At 43.3% G+C, this 19,805-nt stretch overlaps 6 protein-coding genes across 6 annotated transcripts; 3 read left to right on the top strand and 3 right to left on the bottom strand.

Moving 5' to 3' along the window:
• Positions 1 to 672: 672 nt before the first annotated feature.
• BGW36DRAFT_433863 (uncharacterized protein) lies at positions 673 to 1,312 on the top strand (the record flags this gene model as incomplete). The annotated part of the gene is made up of 3 exons (XM_046221330.1): positions 673 to 777; positions 830 to 1,027; positions 1,124 to 1,312. The coding sequence occupies 3 exons, from the start codon at positions 673 to 675 to the stop codon at positions 1,310 to 1,312; spliced, it is 492 nt and encodes a 163-aa protein (XP_046065524.1).
• Positions 1,313 to 1,981: 669 nt separating this feature from the next.
• On the top strand, positions 1,982 to 2,988 carry BGW36DRAFT_433862 (uncharacterized protein; the record flags this gene model as incomplete). The annotated part of the gene is made up of 2 exons (XM_046221329.1): positions 1,982 to 2,129; positions 2,180 to 2,988. 2 exons carry the CDS (start codon positions 1,982 to 1,984, stop codon positions 2,986 to 2,988), a joined length of 957 nt encoding a protein of 318 aa, XP_046065523.1.
• Positions 2,989 to 3,321: 333 nt separating this feature from the next.
• Positions 3,322 to 6,112, bottom strand: BGW36DRAFT_309164 (uncharacterized protein; the record flags this gene model as incomplete). Its single annotated transcript, XM_046212387.1, has 5 exons — positions 3,322 to 3,411; positions 3,497 to 4,879; positions 4,939 to 5,466; positions 5,523 to 5,936; positions 5,999 to 6,112. 5 exons carry the CDS (start codon positions 6,110 to 6,112, stop codon positions 3,322 to 3,324), a joined length of 2,529 nt encoding a protein of 842 aa, XP_046065522.1.
• A 2,721-nt stretch (positions 6,113 to 8,833) lies between these two features.
• Positions 8,834 to 10,063, bottom strand: BGW36DRAFT_442294 (RTA1 like protein-domain-containing protein; the record flags this gene model as incomplete). The annotated part of the gene is made up of 4 exons (XM_046221575.1): positions 8,834 to 9,124; positions 9,182 to 9,616; positions 9,674 to 9,751; positions 9,813 to 10,063. 4 exons carry the CDS (start codon positions 10,061 to 10,063, stop codon positions 8,974 to 8,976), a joined length of 915 nt encoding a protein of 304 aa, XP_046065521.1. The 3' UTR covers positions 8,834 to 8,973.
• A 559-nt stretch (positions 10,064 to 10,622) lies between these two features.
• BGW36DRAFT_421023 (putative multidrug resistance-associated protein) lies at positions 10,623 to 16,517 on the bottom strand. The gene is made up of 14 exons (XM_046219530.1): positions 16,017 to 16,517; positions 15,186 to 15,935; positions 14,841 to 15,120; positions 14,537 to 14,770; positions 13,741 to 14,483; positions 13,506 to 13,668; positions 13,095 to 13,451; positions 12,911 to 13,034; positions 12,785 to 12,856; positions 12,683 to 12,733; positions 12,561 to 12,625; positions 11,872 to 12,493; positions 11,341 to 11,799; positions 10,623 to 11,267 (listed from the first exon to the last, which is right to left on the bottom strand). Exons 1-14 carry the CDS (start codon positions 16,233 to 16,235, stop codon positions 11,045 to 11,047), a joined length of 4,362 nt encoding a protein of 1,453 aa, XP_046065520.1. The 5' UTR covers positions 16,236 to 16,517; the 3' UTR covers positions 10,623 to 11,044.
• A 2,112-nt stretch (positions 16,518 to 18,629) lies between these two features.
• On the top strand, positions 18,630 to 19,413 carry BGW36DRAFT_365625 (cell surface protein; the record flags this gene model as incomplete). Its single annotated transcript, XM_046214669.1, has 2 exons — positions 18,630 to 19,163; positions 19,237 to 19,413. The coding sequence occupies 2 exons, from the start codon at positions 18,630 to 18,632 to the stop codon at positions 19,411 to 19,413; spliced, it is 711 nt and encodes a 236-aa protein (XP_046065519.1).
• Positions 19,414 to 19,805: the final 392 nt, after the last annotated feature.

Raw genomic sequence — 19,805 nt, 5'->3', positions numbered from 1 at the left:
TAACTCATATTTCTAAGACAATTCCCTTTATAAAAATGCCGTAGCTTTTATTAAGCTGTTTAGAATAAAGATGGCAATAGATGAGGCTTTTTATTCTCTATAGGATTCAGCTTCATCAGCCACCTGCGCACTACGCCCTACTAACAAATTAGACAACCATATATACTCCTATTCAGCAGGGGCTGGCATCAATCTAGGGGCACTAACCACCATGCTACCCTAGGAACCCCTAGAGATGGTGAGAACCAGAACGGAAAAAATACGAGGTAGACGCCGCTATCATACCTGGTTAAATTAACCCACCCATCATGTAAAGCACAGTTACTAATTTCTCTACCGAAGCCTGGCAATACACTTGGCATCGATCTTCTCGCGAGAGAATTTAATTACCCTCATACCGGCCGTATCGCATGTTTTCCATGGTTTAGCGAAAGCGATGTGCTGAGGACTTCCCTTTGGATCTCTCTCGGCCGTAGTGGATTGGCCCCGGAACACACATTGCTTGCCATAGGGGTACAACTGTTGTACTCAAATACCGTTAAGATGCGCAACAGAGCGAGTCTAATTAGATTTTGTTTAAATATTACCGATTATAAGATTTGGTGCTCCATCTTTAATTTACTATTTTATTATAATTCTTCCATAGCAGTTTTATTTCCAAAATCCATAACAATGTCGAACCGAGAATATTATCAGAGCACAGGCCCCGAAGGCCAGTGGTATCAGGAAAATCCCCAACGTAGTAACGACTTTCCTGGAATTCAGAAAGATGAAGTAGTAAGTAGGCTCTACATCTTAACCACCCAGAGGGACATGTTGAACTAAATAGGAGAAGAATCTGCAGAGCTCGTATTCCAATCAAGAGGACTTTCGACAGCAAGAACAACAGCAGCACCAGTGGCAACCAACACAAGGACAAAATATGCCTTACACTCAGCCTCAGTCCGTGGACTACAAGAGAGAACCTGAAATGTCCCAGCCAGATGGAGAACGAGGACTTGGAGCGACAATTCTAGGAGCCGCAGGAGTATGTATTGCTTCATCTGTTTTATCCGCTCTCTGGAGGTGGAATAAATGGAAACTTGATAGTATTACATGCGAGACTAAGAATTCTGATTTCTAGGGTGGAATGGCTGGTCACCATTTTGGAAAAGAATCTGGACATGGGACACTTGGTACAATTGGCGGTGGTGTGGTTGGGGCATTGTTGGCTAATGCAGCGGAACATGCACTGAAGGATAAACACCACGGTGGCGGGCGCCATGATCGTACTCGTCATAGGTTGGAGAAGAAGTTAGAGCGGTTGGGTTGATTATCGATTGATATTTAGGTCGGTTGTTTCAGGGAGAGACCGAGCCTGTTACTGTTATTGTGATCCTGTTTAAATTGGATTATTTCGGCTAAATAAGTAAATATTCCTTCTAAGAATGATTGCACATAGTCTCCTCCATCTATATTGTAAAAACTAGCTACACAGAACATGAATTCAACCCTACAATCAACAGCTCGGCCTCATTCAGCTCGGGTCTAGATTAAACACTAGATTCAAGTATTTAGAATATCATTTCCTCTTTTAGAAACTGCTATTGAGCTTTATGTACGTAAAATAAATATATAAAGTATATTTTAACTTGGACTAGAGTTGGTGGAGAAATAATTGATTGATATAGGAGGTGCTCGGGAGCACTTGTTACGGCCGATACCGTCTTACATACATGAACTGGTATTGTTACGTACGACGTCCGAAATATATGTAAAAATGATCTTAAACAAAAAAGGGAAACCGTAATTAAAATTGGGGGAAGGGTGTCGAGCTTTGGTATTTATTGCTACTTTTAGTTCCTTGATGTTATATTTTGTTTCTTGTTGACATCCTCAAGCTCGAGTGGCCCTTTAACATCCATTTGTTGAGAGCGAAATCACCATTTTCGGTCCAACTTCTCTCTCAAATAGATCTTCCGACACTTTTGAAGTAGAGAGGATGGAGGCACACGAAGTCTTGTCCTGCGTCGAACTTGTCATTTACATTCTGCTATTCCCTCTGGTCTCTTTTCTCGCTGTCTATTATCTTTGTCTCACTAGAAGGGAGAAACAAACAGCCTGGCTGTTTCTAAATGCATTTACTGTTGGTAAGTAAAACATATCTCCATCATAAAAGAGAAATCTGACAGTCACCCAGCCAAAATTGCTGGACCAGCCATTGCTATTTATCTCGACAGCAGCAATACGAACAGTACGGGTGGTAGCGTGAAATTGCAGATTGCATCACAGATCCTCAACCAAATTGCCCTTGGGCCCTTGCTCTCAGCGACACTTTCTTTTGTCAACACATCAGTATCACGACGACTACCACTATCACCAAGAAACCAGGATATTGCTGTTGAAAGTAACCAGACCCAACGAAACTACTACTCTTACCTTCCCTTGCAATCCCGGAATCAAAATGGCGAGGGCGAAGGAAAATTCATCCCTATAGTTTTGCGCCTGATCCACCCCATCATTGTGTGTGGTCTTGTTCTGGGTATATACGGCGGTGTCAAGAGATCGCCGGATAGCTCGACCGGGGAAACCAACGCGGACGACTATAAAAGCGGTGTCACCTTTTCCAAAGTCTCATCGGTGCTATTCCTAGTGGCTATAGCGACTCTCTATGGTACTGTTTTATTGAAGCAGTGTCATCAAACGAGAAGCAAAAGAGCTCACGGCGGATTTGAAACAGGGTCGTTTGTTCCAGAATCCATGATGCTGGTCCTCATTTTGCCTTTGCTGTTCGTCAGGGTTATATACTCGCTTCTATACAGCTTTAACCTCAATATGGTTGAAACACTATCAACGCAGTCTGTAAAAACGGTTCCTAGTAAATATGACCCCGCAAACGGGAGCTGGGTGATTTATCTCCTTCTGGGGCTTGTTCCACAGGTGACCGTTGTTACTTCTTATACTATTTACGGAACTTTGAGTTGGATTAAGGATCGCTCTGGTGCCTAGAATATCTGACTGCATGAATTTCTTGACAGGTACGTTTAGATATCTGGTTCTACTGTTCGAGCCAAGTACATCGAATCTGGTTAGCTGATGGGATCTTTTTCATTGTTTGTTGAGTGCATTGTGATTCTTTCAAGGGCAGGGAGGAGTGCCTCGAAGTTTATTGACATAACTGTTGGATTGCAAGTAATTATAGATTAATGTGTTTTCTAAAATTGTTGATTACCACAAGCTTTTTGCACAATCTTTAAATTAAACAAGGGGTTAAACGGAATTATGGAATTTCCCACGCTATACATTCGAAAATATTTCGAAGAGATGGAAATGGACGTGTGGTCAAACAACAGCATATCCTTCCATATCGACATCAGACAGATCGAGATTTCCATCGAAAACCCCTGGAGGGAACATTGTATCCCACAATCCCTTTCAATATTGAATTAGCATTGACCTAAAATGGAAGGAAAAGCACGCCACAGCGGCTTGGCACCTGAAGCGGGCATGGACTTACCCAATCGATATCAAGCATTTCCTGCCCGGGGCCTACGATGTAGCCTGGCTGAGAATATGCTGAAGTAGAAGTAGTTTGCGATCCCACTGTGGTATGATGTAGGTAACCAGGTCCGGGAATTGAAGTATCAACATGACTAAAGTCAGAAGTAACCTGGTGACCGGCGTGCAGTGTAATAGGTGTGTCCAGGGCTGGTGCCCATAGGAATTGTGGTATATCTTTATTGTTGATCGTACCATCTTCGTGTTGTTCCAATGAAACTTCGACGTTAAAAGGATTGGATTCGGAAGCAATATCTCTTGTATTAAACTGGGATGCCACACGTGGTAGGATATCTGCTGGCATTCCATGTGCGAAATTGAGGGGTCGACTGGGATCAGAATCCTCACCAGCTTTTCGCGGTGAAACAAGAATCATAGAATCTGTCATTGTCACAGGTGACCTTAAACCTCTCCGGCTGCTGTATTCCTGCATCCCTGTGCTAATAGCACATAAAAGATATCGTCCCTTGGCTTCTCTTAGAGTTAGAACTTCATGATATTTTGGAGGGTTTCCTAGGGCGGGCAGATCTGTGAAATTTGCCAGCGGGCCGGCAAAGATGAAGTCAAGACACCTCCAGATGCGATCTGCTTCTCTTCGTAGTGGGAATGTGAAGACCTCGAATAATAACAGCAGTGCCGTGTGATACTGCTGATATGCACGACTATACCAAGCCCATGGACGAAGATCATGCGCTGTCTCCAATTCTAGAGCAGCTTCGAGTGCTTCAGTGCCTTTTACTAGGACGATTTGGCGCAACCGGTCAGGCATGCTGTATGTGACACTATTCATATACCGATGTAGAGGTGCGAGATAGAGAAGACTGATGAATAGTTTCATTACCACTCGTGCCGCGTGTTGCAATGGTTGTTGAGGTTCTTCATTTAGGGCTGAATCATATTTTTCGTGCATCTCGTTATTGAACCGTTCGATCTTCGAGATGACTTCTATAAGACTTAATTTCTTGAGATCGATGCGCTTTCTCATGACTAAACAAGAGCGTTGCATTTCCTGGCACTCGAATCTTATTGCAGAAAAGACCAATTCGCTCCATCTTGTCACTGGACCAGGAGTTGGAGAAGACGAAGCTGCACGGGGATTTATCTCAAGAGGGAGCTTCGTTGAATACCCATTTGATTGAACAAAGGGCCGAGGTCCCTGTGTGTCGCTTGTCTTCAAGTCCAGATAGCATATTTGATACCAGATCAGCCGCCTCACCTGACACTCAGAGGGAGAAAACCCATATTCAGAAGGATCTCTATGATACCCCATACATTCGGCCAAGCGAATTGCTAAGCCAACCAATGCAGAATGGGCACGGGATATGTCAAGACAAGTTGGAAGCTATGAAATCAAATCAGTATTTGAGAAGTCTCAATTGAAAAATAACAGGAAAATCTCACCAGGTATGTTACAAAAGCTTGAAGGGTTTCCATCTTGTTTGATCGCAGCAGATTAGCTTGACTGAGTGCTAGCTCGACTCCTAGTTGTAGTCGGCTGCATAGTTCTTGTTTAGAAGAGGAAATGCGGATGGAAACATCCTCTGAATCCATACTTACGACGGCAGAAAACAGGACAGCCAATACGATAGCACCGAGAGAGGCGGAGATATCTGCTCGAGCATCCATCAATTCCCAAAGCGTCTCATAACGTTGCGCAAAAGTAGGTCTATGTAGTGTCCGCGCGACTGGATGAACTGAAAACCAGTAATGTTCAAGTAGTCTGTCAGAGACTGTTCTTGAGGGGAGTAATGCTATCCATTCGCCATCTGATGGAGTTGCACCGAGTATTACAGCCATTGAGGGGACGGCAAATACATCCGGCGGCTCCAAGGAATTGCGGCTTGAGGACGCTGCCGAATTTATTTGTTGTTTTGTTGTTTTCAAAGCCGCTTTGCTTCGAGGTGACTGATTGTGAAGCGATTGGCCAATCTAAGAGACTGGTATTCAACAAGAACATGAAACATATTAGAGTCTTTTCTTCTTACCTCATCTCCAATTCTTGGACGATACAATCCACCAACTCTATCCCCCAGCCTCATCCGGCCTAAAAGGAATCCGAGGTCATCAAATTCATCGCTTTCATTAGCGGCGTAGGCTGCGTCTGGAATAGCGAGTGGTGTGGGTTCCAGAAAACTCTCGTCGTCCGAATTGCCGGCCCCATTGCCATCGAGTTCTCCTTCGACACTTGCAATTGGCGTATTGGAGTTTTGCAAAAGCTGGTCTCGGCGAGATTGCTGCTCTTTTGCAGCTCCCTCAGCAGTGGTGCTAAGCAAAACCTTGTCAAGTGAGTCTCTGGCATCTTTCACCTGAGCAAGCTTTTGACGAAGGTGAGAGTCTCCAGCTGCTGTTGAAATGTAAATACATTGGCGGCCATGAGTCCGGCAATTCACACATACTTCCTGGGAATATTTTATTAATCACCATGGTTTTCATTCTGCAGTGTGACAAGAACAACACTAACCCCTTTATCACACTTCAACTTTCGCCTTCGACATTCTAAACATGAGTTAATAACTCTGTGCCGCCTTCGTCTTTCGTGGGGCTTTGTCGTTATTTTGGCTTGGCGTTGCTCCATAAAAGAGCTAGACGTTTCCTGAGATGAGGCTCTTGATGCCAGAGCATTACCGTCCACATCGTGGTTGGAATTTGCGGCCATTCTACCCCTCAATTACTCTAGGGAGCGTTGAATTATGTATCCCGAGGCAGTGTGTCTTTAGGGGTGTCTTCACACCGACTTTCTTGTATTGATTGATATAGCAACTAAGCCACCTTGGTTCAGGACCTGGACCAAGCGAGACAGACTGACCATGTCAGCTAAAACTATCTCTTTTGTCTCCGTTTCTATCAGCTGCCAAGACCTCCTTCTCGTAGCGCTCCAACGCTAGCCATATCCAGTGCTCATATGTGGAGGCATCTACCCACCAATCACATCTGTCCACCAGCTCAAGGCATCTGCAGTCGACAATATCGACTGTTCCAACATACTCCCCGTTGATGCGCTTAAGGTTTGAACAAATGCAAGTAAGATTATTCTCATAATCCTGGTAAAACAAAAATAGAACTAAATCCCACTGGGCTGTGCCAAATATTTAGACGCATGCATTGGACTTCTCACTTTACCCAATTCAGTAAGGACTGCGAAATATTTATCGGAGATTTGTGTTGGCTGTGAATATTTTTTGGGCTTAGGCTGGCTAATACCTGTCTTCGTTTTGCAACTGCCAACTATTATTGGACAAGTCCTACAAGGACCCCCTGACCCCCATCGTCCCCAGGGGAGGAGGGGGGAGGGGAATGCTGCACGCTCACTATCTTCTGCCATGTAAGGTTTAGAGCCACATTCCCCTGTCACAACACCTACTTAGATAATATGAAAACAATGTCACTTAAATCGAAATATGACAGGATTTTAAAACTAGAAGGTTATTATCCAGAACTGGCGAGTCAGTCAAGAATTGTCTACATTGTACGGTTTCAATGTTAACGGTTTTTTTTATCTCAGTATCTCAGACGTAAGTCGATGAACGATTTCACTGCCCTCGCTATCGTCTATGCCATGTCCTTTAGTGCCTCCGCAGTTTTTTTGGCTGAGGCGCGATGCCTGAAATAGGTGAGTAAACTGCTTCTTCTATTCTCCCATATAAACTTCAATAGTTAAAAAATATAACTTTAAGGTTATACCTTTTCCTTTGATACCTATTTTCTCACCCTTAATGTGACTTTAATTGATTCCTTAATGTTAATTTTTTCTATTTAGGTGGTGTGCATTTTATTTAAAATGTAAAGGCGCTCTATATTGACGAAAGAACCGTGGCGAAGCCATGCCAGCGAAGTCGCTTTATTGAAGTGCTCTATGACTATTAACTAGCTGAGAAGGCTGGACAAGATGTATAATTAATTATTTAATAACTCAAGGTGGTGCGTGCTCTAATTATTCTTAATAATTGTTGAGTTATTGGCCGTTAGAAAGGTAAAGCTGTTGAAAATCGATTAAGCTTATTAATAAATATTGAATTGTTCCGCCATTTCCGCGCTGTGTTTTGGCTTTTGACGCGGAATACTCTAAGCCTCCTGAGATAAGGTTATATAGGATGAAGAACGAACCGCATCGACGGCTACGAAGTATTAATCGTTTGGATTATCTGCTTGAGATGATTCGAGGTCAAAAGTGAACCTACTAAGTTAGCACGTTTCATTTCAATTTGTTTCGCCAGTAAAAACGACCGATGTGAACAAGTCATATACAGCCTTCATAAGTAGCGCGAACCCGTTGTGAGCAATACTCTGTAGTAATATACTGTGCTGAGGAACTACAAATGAAATTCATCTCAATTTACTAGTCCTTAGGAGATCATACTATTCTCGGCAAATCCATTATTTCGCTAAGTCAACTACTAGGGTAGGGGAAAGAAATTCTCGGGGGGCTCACGAGTCATGAAAATAGTCCATCTCCTCCTATATTCCTTGTATTTTCGCCTTTTGATCTTTCATTTTGTCAGTAGCCTAGAGTCCCACAAAGGCAGCCACCATCCTAGAATATCGCCTGGCCATATTCTTTTGAGTTCATCGCACCGATCTCGTAGCTTCCACAGCAGTACCGCTTTTGCTTTTTCGTTTTTTCCTGCTTTGTGAATCTCCCAGACTGCTACCAGTGCTTGTATGAAAGCTCCACGGTATGCATCCACTACCTTTTTTAAGTGATTTTCAAAAGCATTCAACTCTTTACCTCGTGCTTGGCCGATGAGCGCTAGAGCTAAATTACCTCCACGATAGCTCGGGAATAACTGCATCTCGCCTGATTTAGTATCCTCAGTTTGAGGTTGTTGCTGTCTAGATTCAACCATCTTTTCAAAGGCAACCTTCCGTAGGAATGTATTTCTGGGTACCAAAATAGTAAGCACAGAGTTAAAATGTTAGCAATTAAAAGCTCGTTCACTATATACATGATAACAAGCTTTATGTAAACTCAGAGCTCCGTAAATATACTATGACAATGAACTTACTTTCGCAGATGTTGTTGATTTGATTCAAGCTGCTTTATTTGTGGTAAAAAGTAGGATGTACTAAGATTCCATTTCAGACCTATCCAATACTTTTGTGAAGCGTTTTTGAGGATTCTGTTGAGAAAGAGATCAGAGGCTGTTACAGGAGAAAAATGCCAGGTGGCCTGGAATCGATCCAAGCACTTGATGAGAGACGGCGGCCACTGTTTGACGAGAGAGGGAGGGAAAGGGTTAGAGTTGAAATCGAGATGACATCATAGACGCCAAATACTCGTGGATCTGATCAGTGTGGAAGGAAATTTAGAATTCTATTGAAGGATAACGAAATAATATCTATAACGAACTAGTACCTTAAATTACAGACCATGAAAGGCCTTTACGTCTATTGCTTCCCTCCTTCGCACACTAAACCGATTTCACACACGAGAACACCCTAGGCACCAACCGGTGGGGGCATTAATTTCATTTCAGCATCTTCTTCTTTTGAATTTCTTTTGGATGTGGTATGCAAATTGTCGTACGTATCCCCGAATGCCCGACCAGGGTGAAAGATAGAAAACGCGAACACAGCAACCGAAATCATCCTACATAAGTGTTAGAGGTCAGTAGAAAGGAAAGAAAAGCTAGGTAGAAACACTAACGCTGATTCCAGAATAATATACGGAGTTTCTTCTCGTTGCAACTTGTTATTCCATCCACCTGCAAGCTCGACAACACGGTAGACGCAGCGAATGAAGATCGTCACAAATGTAACCACAGCAGCCACGAGGAAACCTCGAAACTGTCTACTTTCTCGAATATGCTGAAACTCGATCTTCAAATTGTTGGAGTTGCGACGAAGGCGCCAGACAAACTCGAGGCAGAGAATCGCAAATAAGGCAAGGGTGAAGATCTGAAAGATTAACCCCGCAAGCATAATATCATTTCCCATTGACAGAGTCGATTGCTTTGTGGCTGATGAAGCTACCCCACCTCCAGCACCTTGCAGAGATAGAGAGATGATATCACAGGTGATAAAAATCCGAGTATACCATATAGGGCGTAGACGTGAAATCTTCTCTCCATAAACTACAATGCTGTAGAGGGTTAGAGCTAAATCGAGGAAAGACAAGGGAATGAGAAAGTTTACATACATTCTTGCTAGGCACAGATATAGCCCTGCTGAATAAAATGCTGGCCCCGTTGTGAGGCAAACAATTTGCACAAGGAAACTTCGTGACGGCAAGAATTAGCGATGACTTTGTCTTTATGCACATTTATGGAGTAACATACGTAGACAGATTGTAAGGATTACTATGGAGAAAGATACGTCCGATATACCCCACTGCCTCAGACGTTGATCCTAAAATATAACAGGCAAGAAAACTCCATGTTCGCAGCTTTATTCCCAGAAACATGTGAATTGCGAGAGAAGTGCAGAATATAACTGTGAAGATGATGCTGGCTACCAGACTGGGAGGATAGCTGAGGCCCGAGCCATCTGCAGGGCAGTCAGGTCCGACCTTTGTACAGTTAGAAGACATTTTCTCTATCGTCCCGAAATAATGCTGCGCTCGGAGGCAAAGAATTTAAAGGGATAGACTTTGAATAGTGTGAAGGAATGTATGGATTTGTTGACTCGAAGGACAGAAAAGAAAATATCCAAGACGTAAGTTTTATATTCAATTTCTATTTCTGCCAAGAATGGGTGAGTTTCAGCTCGACTATTATAAACATGAAAACTACAATGGTCTGGGGCTGTTCCCGTGAGGCTGAGCGTGAAATGAGGGCATCTGTATACGTACTTTAGATATTAAGCTCTCATTCGCCGAATCCTCGAAAACCTTCTGGAATAGCCCCATTATTCATAGGAGTTTAAGTTTTACCATGCATTTTGATAGATCAGATTGTTTAATATTGGTGAGAAAAAATGGGGACAAGAAGGGGGGATGGTGTATCGGCCGTAAGACGCAGATACTAGATCTGTAATAATACATTACCTTACACGACCGGTATCAATGAACGGCCGGAAAACGTCGATGCTGGTCTACTTGAGGGGAATACGCCGTTTATTTCCATTCTTTTTATTTACTTTAGTAGTTCATAACATTTAAATAATATTGGTTTACTCTTGCTTTTGAACAACGTGTGAGCCTGACTTATTGCCACAATTTCTGTACTTATAACATCGGCTGAGCGTTCCTGATCATTCTGTGATGAAGCGCGTCTATATCTGAACAAAAGTATACTTATTTTGACATGAAACAAAAATCAAAGAAGCCCCAGGGTTCCAATATAGCTCTAAATATACCCCAGTTAAGAGTTCAAGGGGGGGGGTGCTCTATTAGGCTTTGCAGACGGCTCAGTTGGTTGAGGAGAAGTTAGGTTGAAATGAAACGTGACATAGTTTGTCACATTAACAGCATTACATTTAAGATGGCTGATTTTAGTAGAGTACGCCCACCTAGTTGTGAATTTTTAAGTCATCGAAATGATAGCGCAGCCCAACTGTAGCGGAGAAGTATTCATCGACTCATTTGCACGGACTCATGCAATTTTTTGAACTCAGAGTTCATATTCAGCAAGTCCTGAGGACCCCCGTACTCCATCAGCTCCCCACTCTTTAAAAGAGCGACTTTATCATACTGGGAAATAAATCTTAGGCGATGAACAACTGCAATGACTGTCTTGGCGGCAAATTCCTTGTCGATAATTTGTTGCATTGTCGCTTCCGTCTCCCAATCCACACTGGCGTCGCGTTAATAATCAGAGAACAAAACTTTTTGAAACAGGAAGGATGCCATAGTAAATTGTAACTCACCTGCTAGTGGCCTCATCTAGAATCAGAATGGGGCTTCGTAAAGCCAATGCCCTCGCCAGAGCAAATAATTGCCTTTCGCCCACGGACCAGTCGGATGCGATAAAGGCCATTTTGAGTCCACCATCAGCCTTAACTCGAGCCCACAAGCCGACTTTATTGAGTGAGGATTCTATAATTTCATTGGAGACTCTATTATGAGGATCAAGATTAAACTTGAGACTACCTGGTATGAAGAATGGTTCCTGTGGGATGACACTTATCCGTCCACGAATGTCGTCTCGATCCAGTGTCGCCAAGTCAATGCCGTCGATAAAAATTTTTCCGAATTGCAAATCAATCATTTGAAGCAAGCTAAGTATCAATGATGTCTTTCCACTTCCAGATGTGCCGCAGATGGCAACTTTCTGGCCGGGCTCAATGGTTAAAGACACTTTTTTGAGTACTGGCGACATGTCCTCGCTGGATTTTGAAATTTCAGCCTCTTGTATATTATATATCTCTCCGATAATACTTGGAAGATTTGTAACTCACCTATAGCTAGCAGTGACATTTGCAAATTGCACAGCTCCTTTGGATGGCCATTCATGGCAGGAAGGAGCAGGATTGCATACCAGGCGTTTTTCTGAGGGAGTGTCTGTAGCAAACCGTTGAATACGTGCAACGGCACCAATTGAAATTTCTGTAAGGGTCCATGATTGTATCATATTGGTCAAGTTTTCATTGAACATCAGGACAAGGGTCAACGCAACACCAATAGCACCAGGGCTGATCTGGCCATTCAGAAGAGTCGCTGTTGTCACTATAATGACAGCCATTGCCATCACTATCAAGTCAAGAACAAGTTTCAACCACTGCTGTATGCAATATAGCATGTACAGTGGCTTCTGAGAGCGATTGAGTAGGTCTTCGCATTGGCTTTGAAATTGAGCATGCCAGTTCATTGTTCGGATTACGGAAACCCCAGCAACAGTTTCCATAAACTGTGAATAGAGCGGTGCTTTCGCTTCAATGTCAAGCAGTCGAACTTGCCGTGATGTGCGCAAGTAATAGAGTTGGACTGCCCATAGGATGGCGACGAGAAATGGAATGGTTATTGCGAAATATTTACCCATTACACATATAAATACCAAAATCACAATGCACATTGCAACGCCTAGACAGAAACATTTGAAGTCAGTTTCAGTCTATTTCAATCAAATGTTTAGGGAAATGGTCCCTACCTGATGTGAAGTTATATGCATATATAGGAAGTCGGTTGTCGACCAGGCTGATATCCTGACTAAACCTATTTCATGCCGATTAATTTTAAATCATTACTGTCTACTCTTGATAGGTACAATACCTATTGACCAAAGACCCGTTATCGTTCGTCTGGAAGAAGCTGATGGGGGCACTGAAGAATGTTAAATCTAGTATCTTCATCTGAAGGATACAGGTTACGTACCCAAGGGTTGCTTTCAGAAGATCAGTATGTAGGCCACGAGAAGTATTCGTTATAATTTTCATCAGTATTAACCTAACCCATGGTTAGCATCGCCATTTTGATTGGTCACATTGACTGGTATCTTGCCAGCAGCTGATGAGAAAACTTATGAATGAACAGGCAAATATAAGGGTGTATATGCCTAGATACATTGCTATATCATTATTTGGATGTTCTTCACTCGCGGCTGACCACTTTTGAAGCCATACAGCTGCGCCGGAAGTAAGCCTCAAACTCAAAGACTATCTGCAGACGTTGTAGGAAAACTTACTGGCATATTGCGCCGTAAAGGCTTGAGCGATTACCACGCCAAAATACACCGCACAAACATAAGGCCCAGCTCTTTGGACATAGTACTTGTATACTGCCCAGACCCCATCTCTGCGTAGGACATCCACGGTTTCCTTCAATCTCCCATCTTGCCCATTGTTAGCTTGACGTTGGACTTGAGCAACACTTGCATCGATAATGACATCTTCAGAGGGCGAAGTGATGTTTTTCTCTTCCTTGAACGTCGAGTCAGCGATAATTTCTGGATTACGTGCACTTATATCCCTATATGAGCCATGGTCGGCGATCTTTCCATCATTCAACACAATAATCTCGTCCGCGTACGGAAGAAGGTTTACTGCCACCAATTCATTAATATGAGTCCATTTAATAAATAAAAATAATGGCTCACGATTATGCGTTGCTAGGATCACGGATGTTTTCGATTTACGAAAGTAGCCATTCAGGCTGAAAAGACTTTTCGTAATAAAATTAACGCTTCTAGCATCCAGTCCGCTGAAAACGTCATCGAGAATTACGGTTGGAAGTCTGGAATACACTGCACGCGCAAGAGCCTGATATTTCCAAAAGGTATGGTTGATCAGATCCCAAGCTTCGAGGGTCGTTCTAATGAGATTGTGACTCACCACTCGTTGTTTCTGCCCACCACTCAAAGAATTCCCATCACTTCCTGCTTCGTACTGGTCTCCATTTTGAAATTTATCCAGATCGTCTTGGAGTGCGCATGATGAAACGGCAAAATCATACCATTTCTGATCGAAATCAGATCCACCCGTGATGTTATGGCGGATGGTATTGTTTATAATCCAAGACGTTTGAGGGCAATATGCAGCTCGCAGTAGTAGTGCGCTTTTAATTGTACCTCGCCGGATTGTAGTTTCACCAATCATGCTCTCTAGAAAGAGAGACTTTCCAGATCCAACAGGCCCGACAATCATTATGACTTTATTCGAGTGAATACTGATATTCAAGTTCAGTAGAACGACTTCGGAGTCCTTTGACCAAGATATGCTTGTGTCTTTAAACTCAACCAATTGCGTCTCTACCGAATTATTCGTCGGCATGGAGGACATCTCGATCCCTTCATGCGAGGTCTCACCCGAATTTTCGTCATCAATAGCCAAGCAAGATCGTCGTGGAGTTACAATATCCTTAAGGAAAAACTCTTGAATACGCTCAAAGCAACCCGATGCTTGCCTGATATTGGGGATCGACTGCACGAATATCAATAGAGGAGAAGTGACGAGCGATATTAAAGAAAGCGATGCAAATGCTTGGGCAGTAAGCAATGTTTGATTCTTCCCAACGATAGCGATAATTCCATATGTCAAGAACATAGCATACGGAGCAAAGTCTGGTGGTACATTGGCTTTTGCAATCGATTAGCTTTGCTTATAGGTCTTCGAAGTAAGACTCTCTTACATAACGCAGCAACTATAATTAGAAGCTTCCTATAGCGTGATGATTCAAGTAATTCCAGCTCCCGGAAGTCGTTAATGATCTTAAACAGTACCTCTCTAAGTCCCAGCATCTGAGCTGCTTTCATATTCCCCAGCATAGTAGACGTGATAGCAAGTCTTTGTTGAACTCGTTCAACCCACGCCTTTTGGGTAGCTCCTATTCGAGAAGAAACGGGGCCAGTGAGATAAACACAAGCTAGGACCATGTTAATTGGTGAGCAGAGTGGTTAGGATAGCCAACACGAAAATTCAGTTAGCAAACTCACCTAAAGAAACGATGGTCGGTACCACGCAGGCTACATATACTTGGCGCTCAAGAAGCCATATTGCTACTCCGGCTTGAAGTATGGATGCCCATGACTCGTGTAAATTCTTGACAGCCGTCATGATTTTGTCAACATCAGTTTCCATAAGTGTAATAGCTTCTGCACCTTTGAACTCATTAGCTTTGAGTAGTGTGGTCTTTTTATAAATCATAGAAATTAACCCGGCTCGAATCATCGTGGCGAGGCGATTTATTTGATGATTATAGATAGCCGTCGTAATCTATCGCAACATTTCAATGGTCAAATCAGCACATAACCCGTTCTTACGTCTGAGAGTATACCTACCGCCATGGCCGAATACACAAGCACGTACGCTCCAATCAGCCCCTGTCCGTACTTGCTAGTCTCTTCGGTGACCTCTGATCCTATCCAGTTCACGGTCGCAGCGATCAAAAACGGCTGGCATAAGGTGAATACGATAAGAGAAACCCGCGGCACAATAGCTGCGAGAATTGGCCAACTGTAGGCCCAAAAAAGTGCCTTGATGAGTCGACGCCGACCTTTAGCTTCTTTCCAGGTGCCCTGTAGTTTCTCCTCTGCGGTATTCCCCTTTAGGTCATGGTCTAATTGAGGTAGATCACTAATGCTAATGACAGTGCTATATCCAGTACGGAATAATGGTAGCACCCAGACGAAGAAGGACCGTGCCCAAAATCCACATAGTTCTTCAGAAGATACTGTAAGATATGTGGGACGTAGAAATTTGCTTTTTGTAGCCGATTCCAGTAACACAATGCTGATAGTCACGACGAATATTGCTGTCCACAATCCCTGACAGGCCTCGACAGAAGGAGTCATCCATAATGAACGTAGACGAGGTATTTCTAAAAGACCAAGAACAGAGAAATAGAAGACAAGTATATCCGACGGCTTACAAGATCGTTGGTCTTCGAGATATGATAGGACAACGGCTGCAAAAGTCGCAAAGATGTTTAATACTCCGGAAGATGCCGATGCCTTGGTATGAATAGAAGGCGTCTCTAATACAAATGCTGTGAACAGTATCTGTAGAATAAAAAGAAGCGCTAGAAGGCTCTTGAGATATTTCGCCGTTAGTGAATGCTAGCCTTGCTCCCAGCCTCTCGTGTTTTCCCCACCTTCTAGACATCAACATACCAATTTAGAAACCGCCAATTTATGCCCGATCACCTTGACTATCGAGCCCTGCAAATAGCGAATTCTCACACCGACGATGAGCAAAAAGACTGCTGCTGGGAGCGCGCCGAAAAAGATATCCTCAAAAAGAAGTGTGAAATCAAAAGCGCGACAATCGAAGGCTACTCGCGGGCCAAGCTGACTATCGGCGCCTACAGGGCAGACTGTTTTAGCAGACATGGCTAACTCTATTCATCTTCGCTTCTTTGGGAATCATGTGCTAGTTATAAATATCAAAGGAAGGAAGATTTTTATGAACGCGTGTATAAAAGAACTCAAATTTCGACTGTGAGTACTGCACTAATCCGGCTTTCCTTCTGGAAGTTGATTTGGACGACGGAAAAATGAGGGGCAATGCGACTGCATGGGAGCTTTACTGCTTGATATGGCTAAGAATCGTGGTTCATTCCTAGGGTATCAGCTAAATCGATACAGATACGTTCCGGACCTATCATATATTCCCCTAATTTTAGTGGAGGGAGCTAAACAACGGTGGCTGCATTCTGGCCTATTTGATAATTTATCACAACATTGTAGCCTAACTATTTCTCGTCATTCAATTATTATTACTGTAACAGTCATATATACATAACCAGTGTCAAAAGTTTGCACTGTGGACCTGAGTATATGCGGTTCACAGGGTATCACACAGAAATTGATCTACCGTAAGTTGCTATTTAATTTCGAGCTGTTGTACTACCTGTAGAGTTCCCTGCTAGTATGAATACCTATAATCCCAAGCGACGCACTAGTCTTTAAGCCATAAACACACCACTCATTGACAGACCAATCTAAGGCTAATTCGCCTTATCGCAGGCGCTCTTACAGTTTATTTTACCTATACCTGTTCCTATAATTAGATTCAGTCATCAGGGGAAAGCAATAGATTGTAGTAGGGAGGGGGGAGGAAAGTCTAGTTCAAAGGGTGTGAAAGAGAGGATAGCAACATCGAAAGTAGGTACTAGATAATTACTGGTCGCAGATCATGAATCAATCCAAACCAACCAATGGGAAGACTTGAGTACACTCATCATACAATAACCTTATACATGTATATCTATACGAATATAGGACTCCATAGAACAGAAAAAATAAAGATCAGGTTTTGTATTAGGGGATCTAGACTACATGCGCCGCTTTATAACTGCACACTGATCCACTTCTGAGTGAAAATATCATTTGTGATCCGACGAAGCGAACCTGCGACAATACTGGTCCTACGAAAACATGTTGGTTCAAAATCAAACAAATCCAAACCAAATTGAACCAAATTAAACCTGAGAAATGATTATTTTAAGTTTTCTTTTCCTTTCCTTTCCTCTCTTTTTTTTGGCGTGGACCAGGACACAGAATTACGCCAAGCCGGCACAGCACCCCATTTCCAAACTCCAATATTGTCAAGGGTTTTCTTTATTATGCTACAGCTAATAAACTGGTCGTCTCATGCTTGGGTGCCATGTCTCCCTGTGATACATTTGGCATGTCATTAAGATATGCTAAGTCACACGGTAGAAGTGTGGCCGTAGATGAGTGTCTAGATTCGGGTTATACTTCTCAGCATGCGTCCCTAAACCGGACTAATGAAAAGATGGAGTACAATCATTGATGGATGACGCTAGATCACTAAGCGGCAATGTCATGATCACAGTAGATTGGCAGAAAAACATGCAAACTGCAGCTCGCATTGCCGTGAGCACGGCTAACCGGCTGGCGAAGACATGGGTAAGACAGACATGAAACCTTGCGGAACAGGGGTCGCTGTGGCAGCAACACACAACAGCCTATCGATTGCAATGATGACTATATTACAGGAGAGCTCGCCAAATCGAATTGCATAATTCAAGCCACCAACCCCATCCTTATTCTGGAGTTTAAAGTAAGCTTCAACAAAAAGTATCCAATTGTCTGAGTGTGGCTAAAAACGAGCAACATTTGGCGCCGGCAGGGGCCTTTTCGCAACGATAGATGCAGTAGAATGATTAAAATGAGTTCTCGCTTACTAGTTGAGGGGTATTAGTAGCTCGTCCAATATTCCTTTTACCGTATTCGTAGATACTTCCCAAGTAGTCGAGACACAAGATCCCCTACAGTGTCTATTTTTGCCTAGTTCCTGCCTCACCTTGAGTCTTGTACATTGATCCTCGCAATACTTTTCCAACTTGGTAGGTTTCGACTTCGTGTTCGGTTGTCGCGACTGTGCGTTAACAGTTACAAGTTGCTAGGCGGGGTTGAATGCAATGAAAGATGGGAATAGCTTCAAACAGGAACTTGGATGCTGCTAGCAATTAGGCGTATGCCAAGTAAAGTGGCAATGGAAGATTTTCAAGTATATAAACAACGATGATTCTCGACAATCAGATTTGATTTTTCTTCATCATCAGCATCAATCAAACAACACAGAACAGTCTTTCTTGTCACTCTTCAGAATCCGATTGACTCGTGATTCAGCTACTGGTTAGCTTTCAATTCTATCTTTCACACAATAATCAACCATTTTCTCATCCTTCGACTCAAAGTCACTCATTGTTATTACAACAACACCGTTCACTTTTGATAACTTACGATCAATCCAAAATGTATGCTAAAGTCGCACTCTTCGCACTCGCTCTCTCCCCACTCGTTTCTGCTCACGGCAAAGTTGCCGTTATCACCGGCGATCTTGGAGGAAACGGAACCGCTCTTGGTATCATGGGTGCAGTTGTTCCTGGGGCTGGCCCCAACCGTAAGACTGAGGTTGATACCACCGTCTTCAACTCGGACAACATCAGAACCGATAACGACCTTGGCCACACCACTAAGAATGGTAACAACCAGCTCAGCGACCTCAAGCAGGCCATGGCGCAATCCGGTGATACTTTGCCACAGGTTAGCAGCGGTGGTTCCGTTCAGGGTACTTACCACATTGTCACCACCGACGGCGCTGGTCCTCTAGAGGCCTTGATCGATGAGACTGCGACCGGTAAGTGGTCTCAAGCCAACCAGGCGACTGTCAGCACCCAGCCACCTGGCCACCACGGCAACATTGCTGCTTCTAACAACAAGCGGAACCTGATGGGACGGATGATTGGTGACCTTACCAAGCGTGCTGGGAATGTTAACGAGGACCATGTAAGTATTTATGCACAATATCTCCTTGTTTAATAGACATTGAGAGAAAACGGACTAATAATTTCCTTAACAGGACTTTGCTGTTCAAATTCCAGCAGGTACTTCTTGCACCGGCACGATCAACGGCATTAGCAACCTTTGCCTTGTAAAGGTCTCCAACAACAACAAAGCCGGTCCTTTTGGTGGTGTCTTTGCTGTGCAGATGGGAGCCAACTCCACCACCGCCAAGAAGGTCGGACGTGACTTTTAAAGATTGGAAAATTGATCCCTTCCTAAAACCTGTGAACTATCTGGTGGGAGAGACTTCACAAAGCTTTGGACGACTAGCCTTTTTCTAAATTATGTACCTCAACAGAGTGCATATGATGAGCGAAATGAATTTCTATTAGTGTTAGTTAGATGCAAAAGTCAATCGAGAACATCTTACAACATCTACTTTATTTTTGAATTTTCCTACGTATGGTATATGGTTGTTGATGCATGGCGGGCCATCGCAAGGGGATATGATGCGCATTTATATAACGGATCACACGGTCGCAGCATCTCCAGCATCAGAGTTGGTCTATAGATGCACCTGCAGTTATCCATGGAAAGCTATCTTCAACGCCCGCGTGCTGTTTGGAGAGAAGCCCACGTAGTTCA

This window comes from Talaromyces proteolyticus, assembly GCF_021365285.1.
Source record: "Talaromyces proteolyticus strain PMI_201 chromosome Unknown BGW36scaffold_16, whole genome shotgun sequence".
NCBI classification, from domain to species: domain Eukaryota; kingdom Fungi; phylum Ascomycota; class Eurotiomycetes; order Eurotiales; family Trichocomaceae; genus Talaromyces; species Talaromyces proteolyticus.
Note: the sequence above shows the minus strand (reverse complement) of the source record. Positions and strands in the feature narration are given on the sequence as shown.